At 32.0% G+C, this 8,246-nt stretch overlaps 1 protein-coding gene across 1 annotated transcript; it reads right to left on the bottom strand.

Moving 5' to 3' along the window:
• Positions 1-5,298: 5,298 nt before the first annotated feature.
• On the bottom strand, positions 5,299-6,836 carry LOC149895357 (motile sperm domain-containing protein 2-like). Its single transcript, XM_090118884.1, has one exon. It carries the CDS (start codon positions 6,721-6,723, stop codon positions 5,410-5,412), a length of 1,314 nt encoding a protein of 437 aa, XP_089975010.1. The 5' UTR covers positions 6,724-6,836; the 3' UTR covers positions 5,299-5,409.
• Between the last annotated feature and the right edge of the window lie 1,410 nt (positions 6,837-8,246).

The following is an 8,246-nucleotide window of genomic DNA, read 5'->3' on the forward strand; positions in this document are numbered from 1 at the left end:
TGTTGCGTATGAACATTGCTAAAACTTATATGTATTTTAAAATCGTAACTCAGTTGTATAGGTAAACCAGAATCTGATGGCAATTAGGGAAATCAAAATTTGGAGTGTGCAACCCTAGGGAAAATGGACTGAACGATCTTGATACTGCTTATTTTTTATTTTAGCTTCAATATCATTAGTCACATTACATAAGTGGACAATACTGTACTTAATAATGAAATATCCACTTAATATTATGCAGGTACATACTTATATGTATAATATACATATTACTTTTATATAGGTAATACATATTATTATTTACACATACCTAAATTTGTATATTCATTATCATTATGCCATGGGAAAATATGGATGTAAGTAATGATAATGCAGATCAAAACTCGATTGATAATATTTTTTTATAAAATAAAACAAAAATAAAATAAAACTATGTTTATTTTCGTAAGTATTAACAGATACACACATTATGAAATTGACTTGGACAGCTTGGACTTGACGAATAGCCGTATTGGAAACTCCTGTAATAAGTTTTCATAAAATTATATTGTAATCAACATACAATATTATAGTTACCTACTTATAATATTTTTAATTTAAAGTATTAAAACGGGTAAGTCCAATTTACCAATAAAATCTTCAAAATTGAAAATTGTGATGTGTTCGACCCTTCTTCGTCGAATATTTTTCTATACACATAATAAACAAAACCTCTTGCTTGTGATCGCAGCGGCTTTTTCGACATTTTCGAAGATTTTTAGACAAAATCCTAAAAATTATTCATCAACTGCAAAGAAGACAATTAATTTGACAACCAATTTGATAGTTGTCAAATAAAGTTGCCACATGAAAATCTTTTATTTCTTAAATATAAATATGCCATCAGATTCTGGTAGACCTATAGTCAAAAGATTAAAATTAAATAAATGACAGCTTTATTCTTGGGAGTTCCTAAAGCGGCAATGATAAAAAATCTAAACTTATGAATTATAGAATGGTTTCATTTATAAAAAGGCAAAATAAAGCATAATATATGTATTATAAATATTTTACATGTCAATAATTGTAAATTATACATTTTATATTTTTTGAAATTTCATAATGAAGAGAAAAAATATCTTGCACTTCTAAAACCTTGCCGCCCGCGTACTACGCTTTTAAAAAGACTTCTCTATCTATCTACAAAGTTTCTATCGATGTCTATACATTTATCCTCGATATTATTACAATATTATTTCGAAATCATACTGTACTGTAGGCTTAGGTCACAGAATACAGTTTAATAGTAATTAGTAGCTTAGGTAGTAACTGTAGGGTGAGTTATAGTGAGTATGTTTTTATCAATTCAATGCGGGTACCTACCCATATTGAATTATTGATTAAGTTTACACCTCATATATATTTATAAATATACAACTTTATCTTGTGGTGCGTAGTGCGATAAAGATTCAGGGTGTGCTAATAAATATGTAAGTAAAATAAACGCAAATATAGTTAAGTGAATGATAGATTCTCTAGATTAGTCACTATAAAGTTTATCTTCTTCTTCTCTTATATATAAAAATGAATCGCAAAATGTGTTGGTAAGCGCATAACTCGAGAACGGCTGAACCGATTTCGATAATTCTTTTATTATATTCCTTGAAGTACGAGGATGGTTCTTATGTAGAGAAAACGTAAATAGGTACCACGGGCGAAGCCGGGGCGGACCGCTAGTAGAAGATGAAAATGTTCCTAAGTAATGTATCATTTAAATTTACAACTATAAACGGTCACCCATTAAAAGATTGATTGCATTTGCCTGTTCGCTTAACCCGTAAATAATACTGAATACAAGAAACTCGTTGAAAATAAAAATTTAAAAATCTATAATATAAAAATGAATCGCAAAATGTGTTGGTAAGCGCATAACTCGAGAACGGCTGAACCGATTTCGATAATTCTTTTTTTATTATATTCCTTGAAGTACGAGGATGGTTCATATGTAGAGAAAACGTAAATATGTACCACGGGCGAAGCCGGGGCGGACCGCTAGTCTATATAATAAACTGAATCGCTAAATGTGTTGCTAAGCGTAAAACTCGATAACGGCTCGACCAAATCGGCTACTATTTAATGTTTTTGTTGCACAAGGAAAGTTCTTATGGAGAGAAAACAAGAAAGAGTCAATAGGGTAGAAAAACGTCTGACGGGGGCCGGGGCAGCTAGTATGCTACGCGGCACGTAAGCTTAGCGCTCACCTTGAAGTGGAGGGGATCTATTTGAACGAAATATAGGCGAACTTGCTGTAAAACATTGAAGGTCACCGCTAGACTTACGTGCCGCGTCATATAAGTTAAAAAAAAAACAAACACTCAATCGAATAATATATTTCATAAATGTTACAACAATATTCACCCTGTGTAATTGTATAGTCATAAACATACTAAAATATATCACAAATATGTATTAATAAGATCAAATTTGTTTTTCACCCAATAGAATTTATCTGACAAGGGTTGTCGACATTTTATTGTGAATACAACTTTATATTTTTATCAATATTCAGAAAGATAGAAGAAGAAGAAGACTATTGCTGATTTTAAGTATAATTTAAAAATTTGGTATGATTTCAAAGTTGACGATTTCTTTTCACAAATTCCATACATATCAAAAAACTTAATGTAAAAAGGTATGGACGCTGGCTATTCGATATAATTGACAACCCTAGAAAGCACTTTTAATTTTAATAACCTACATAGGGCCTATTCAAACCAGAACGGTATTTGCTACCGCCATGGGTAGCGGTATCCCGATGGCACGCGATTATATCTCTTACTCCGTATATTATAGAGACTCTAATCGCGTACCGATCCGAGTATACCGACCGAGATACCGCTACCCACGGCGCGGCGGTAGCAGATACCACTCTAGTTTCAACAATATTAATAATTATTAATTATACAATGTCATAACTAGTTAAAATAATAACTATAAATATGTATAGGTATAATAATAATTTATAATTCAATATAACCAATCAATAATTGCATTTTTATTCTATATAAAATATTAGAATATTTTAATGGATATGGCAGTGAGTTTCAACATTCTATTTTTTTTTTATACATACATAATTGATTTTGAAGTGAAACTTCTTTAGGCGCTTATGAGTTAAATTTCAAGGTCGCGTCATGACAATACCGTCACGTCATGGAGTAAGGCGACAATTCTGGTATCTTTGAATCTTGCCAAAGAAGTTTCACTTCTGACACGTGTGGTCGGCACACGCTCTTTTTTTTAATAAGTAATTGCATGATAAAACCAATATCAGTATCAAATATTTTTTTATTTCTATCCTATATTTCTGTTCAACAGGTAAAAAAGTGTAAAAATTGGTCACATCACATCTCTGTCTTTGTCTAACACTGGTAAACATAATATATTAGAAAGAGATAGCTATGCTCTCTTAATTTTATTACTATAAGTATAAATTTACAATATTTTTAGAACTGAAACATTATTTATTATAATTTTGATTCTGTGTTTTCTTTGAAAAATACCTTGTATTTCTATTCTTTTGCAGTTATAAAAATATTTAATCATTATTAGGTATAAAACCAGCTACTCGCCTACCTGCAGCAGGGGAAATATCGGAATTGCACCCTTAATAATTGTGATGTGCATAGGCAAGCAGGGGCAATTTAGAGAACAGCTGAAATTGCTCCGACCGCCGCGCCGTGCAACCGAGATTATTCCAATATTGCCCCTGTGGCAGGTAGTTGAGTAGCCGCCTTTATTATTTAGTATAAAATCTTTTGTTATTTCTTTTGTTCATTATTTATTACACATAACTACTTAATAAGAAAAATTTACCTACGATCTATGTACATAAAAAGTTACATCAAGTAAAAAGTTTTAAATTATGTAAATAATGGCTATGTATTTGCATCTCTTTTTCACATTAAATGTGAGAATGAGATGCAATATAATGTAATGGTTATAATTTAAATTAACTAAGTACATATTACAATATACATTGTTATTTTTCGTCAATGCTAATAAAAAGTAAAATGATAATATCATATTCTATGTTTAGTTGTGATAGTAAAAGTATTATTATTTTTTAATTCAGTCAGATTACTTAAAACCTCAATGTGAGTGTAAAAATTATAAAAAATACATTAAATGCTGAATATGTCTTTTTTTAGATAAACAGATAAAGGATGGAAAGGATGCCGGTTCAAGTCCCGCCATGTGATCGAATTTTTTCTATCCATACTAATATTATAAATGCGAAAGTAACTCTGTCTGTCTGTCTGTTACTCAATCACGCCTAAACTCCTGAACCAATTTTCATGAAATTTGGTATGGAGATATTTTGATACCCGAGAAAGGACATAGGCTACTTTTTATCCCGGGAAAATGACGCAATCGCGGAAATCCCACGGGAACAGGAACTATGCGGGATTTATTTGACTGCGCGGGCGAAGCCGCGGGCGGAATCCTAGTTCTTTATATATTTATATTTATTTATTTATTTATAATACTTCATTGTACAAACATGAATGGACAAAGCAGAAAAAAAAAAGAACAAAATTACAAAGGCATCATTTGTACAAAAGGCGGCCTTATTGCTGAACAGCAATCTCTACCAGGCAACCTGGTAGGAAAGGAAATGTAAGAAGGTCGTGGGATAGCGCAAAATAAATGACTATAATTACAATTACATATAACAATACATTGCAAATAATGTAAAATAGACACATTTACACACATATTTATATAAACTAAATATTGCATATTATATACTTCAAAAATATGTAGGTACATACTAAAATACATACATAAAATATTACTAAAATACATATTGTACATACACATACATAATATTAAATACATACTAAACATACACATACATATTACAAAATACATACTATACACAAGCCATAGTACACAGATGATAAGACATTCAAAAACAATGGTTACAGTTACAGATGTCAGCAAGCAGAAACAGAAAGGTAGGGAAAAAGCTACAGTAAGGAAAGGTAGTGATCTTTTAATAGTGATTTAAAAGATGAGAGCGTTTTAGCGCGTCTAACACTCTCAGGTAAAGCGTTCCAAAGTTGGATAGCACGAACAGTAAAAGAGTTGTTGAAAAAATTGGAATGGTGGATAGGAGTGCATAGTAATAACAGGTTGGAAGTTAGAATTAGAGGATATTTATATTTATAAAGCATTTGAATGCCATAAAAACAAAAATATCAAATGCAGTTAGAAAACATTAACCAAATTCATTCATAATAATTTTTTTCATAATATAATATATTAAAATATAGTTGCTACTGTCATCATTTTTGAACAATTTATAACAACATTTTGCATACAAACTAACATTATGTACAAATATAATTTTTGTAAGTAGAAACATTAAATTTTATCACAATGCCTAGAATTCCTGTATATCACCACATTTAATGCGATACTACAGATCATTAAAACTATTGTTACAAATTGAAGCCATTGAACAAAGTTCAGACTTTTACGTAATTTATTAAAATCGTTCTGCAAATTAATTGATACCGTACTTACTTCTTCCGGTTTACTAACTGTTGGTGCAATTTTTTGATTTAAGCTTGCGCAACTTAGTCTATACTCATCTATACTACTGCCTGCAGTTTTCCAAATGCTGCTCAATTCTTTTGGCGACATATTCATTTTAGGTACATGTACGGAGACGATAAGAAACCTGTCTTTGTCAACAGAGTCGATTTCGAACCCAGATTGTACGATTATTTCTATACTTTGCGATACTCGTGTTGGTAGGATGCCGCTACTCGGCCGTACGCAGTACTTTTCAGGTGCAGTTGTCCTAATCTTATAAGCCACTAACGTATCATCCATGTTTGTTATTATAAGTTGTGCGGTTATTCTGTTATTTATAAAGTTGAATTGTAAAGTTTTCGGCGGTTTCAACCGTAACATTTCACCGGGCGAATAATTGTCGTCTTCTTGTATTTTGATTGGTTCGTTCCCTTTTGTTTCAGGCACAAATGTGAATTGGTACGTGTCCTTCCCTCCCCAGCTTACTAACGCCTGCTCAGGAGCTACCAAGTCCTTTAGTTTATCTTTATTCACCATTCGCAGTCGTTCAATCGCCTGCGCTGGCAACATTTCCTTTACGATCTTAAAACCAGCTGATAAAATCCACGGCATTTGAAATATTATGACGTAATTAATAAAATTTGGGTAGTAACACTTCAAAACGTTTATCATGTAAGAGATTACGTTTAGGTTCATATTGTTCACACCGCAGCCGTCCATGTCGAAGAATAAAGTAATTTTTTTCCCGCCTTCTTCACGTTCCAGTCTCTCCAGCCAGTATATAAAAACTTTTTTTACTGCGTCTACGTCTTGGCCTTTTACGTAAAATTTTGAACGCATAACTAGAAGTATACAACTGTCTATGTCTCTACCATGTGGAAAATATAAACCCTGTTTCAGAACGTCCATGTTTACAGTATTTTCGTTTACTTCATTAGTATTATTGTCTTTTCTCCACACCATGATGTTAAACAACATATCTGCAGCCAATTGGACATTGTTCGAACAGTGTTCAAGTACCCTGTATAAGTATTTATCACTTTTAACTCTTTCTAAGTCCCTTGGATCAAATGTCGGCGCTGGTACGGCTTCTTTTAGTTTCGCCTCGAAAAGGAGTCTTATTTCTGATAGCTTGGACATTTTTAATCTTGTATCATACTAAATACTAGGTTAAATAGTAAAAGAACGACTTACAAAAAGTTTTAGATTACTTGAGCACAAAGTTCACTATTTGTCTAGTTGATAACTCGTATCAAATTGACGTAGACGGTAGAACACAGAAAAAACAAAAACAAGAATGACAATTGACAATGGTTATGTCAAGTGTCATTTTTGAAGTTTACATTTTCGTCCTAAAATCATACTAATATTTTGCTAATATGTGTAATATGTATTATAAATGCGAAAGTTTGTAACACAGTTTGTAAGTATCCTTTCTCTACTTTCACGCAATACTACTGAACCGATTATTATGAAATTTAGCACGTACACATAAAGCCTAGACTCTAGAGGGTAACTTGGATTAACACATAGGATACGCTTTAACGGGAAATAAGTGGGATGTGGGTTTTTCTTTGAAATCGCGGGCGAAGCAACCTTAGCATTAAACCAACATACCATACCATTTTGGTTTAATCATTAATGCTCTAAGGAAGCAACAGATGGAAAGCAAGTGAAATTACTTAATATTACTTTCTTTGCTTTTTACTATTATATTATAGTCCTCTTATTAATAAATCTTTGCTTAGAATGAAACTGCAAGAAAAATCATCAAAATATCTTTAAGCAAGAAAAAACACTAAGAGCTAGCGCGCACGAGCAACTTTGTCTCCGCAACTATTTTGTCTCTCCCATCAATTGTATGGGGAGTTGCGTCGCTACGTGCGCGTACTTTCATACTAGCCCATGGGTGGAGAGACAAAATAGTTGCGGAGACAAAGTTGCTCGTGCGCGCTAGCTCTAAAAAGAAAACTTGCAATGTATTTTTATATTACATATTTATCAATTATTAAACTTAAAGGTTATATCATGAAATTAAATATAATTAAATTAGAACATTTAATGATAATAATATGATGAAGGAATTTTTAATAAAAATACATTTGAAATAAATTATTTATTCAAACAACCACATTACCCATAAAATCACTATTACATTACAAAAGTTATACCAATTATTAATAACAGAACATTTATGAACATACCTAGATATTTGTACAAAATAACTAAACAAACAGTCAACACTGTCTTTTAAATTTTTTTCACAAAAATAAAATGTATTCATAAAAATATTATACAGCCTCAAATTATAAGTTTAATGAGGACTACTCACATACCTGCAGCAGGGGCATTGCACCCTTAATTGTGATGTGTATAGGCAAGCAGGGGCAATATAGAGAGCAAATGAAATTGCTCCGACCGCCATGCAACCGAGATTGTCTCTGTGGCAGGTGTGTGAGTAGCCTGCTTTACGGTTGTTTCCAAATAGGTCATTTCCAAAAAAAGTTACATTTCAGTCGCCTCATGGAGTAGGGCAACGTTTTTGGTATCTTTGAATCTTGCCAAAGAAGTTTCACTTCTGACACATGTGTTCGGCTCACACGCTCTTTTCATATTAATGTTTTTACCCCCTAAATTACCCCAAAACATATTATAAATAATAA

The sequence above is a fragment of the Colias eurytheme genome, chromosome 31 (assembly GCF_061535395.1).
Source record: "Colias eurytheme isolate Ceu_HAF_F1 chromosome 31, ilColEury1 Martin Lab GWU primary, whole genome shotgun sequence".
NCBI classification, from domain to species: domain Eukaryota; kingdom Metazoa; phylum Arthropoda; class Insecta; order Lepidoptera; family Pieridae; genus Colias; species Colias eurytheme.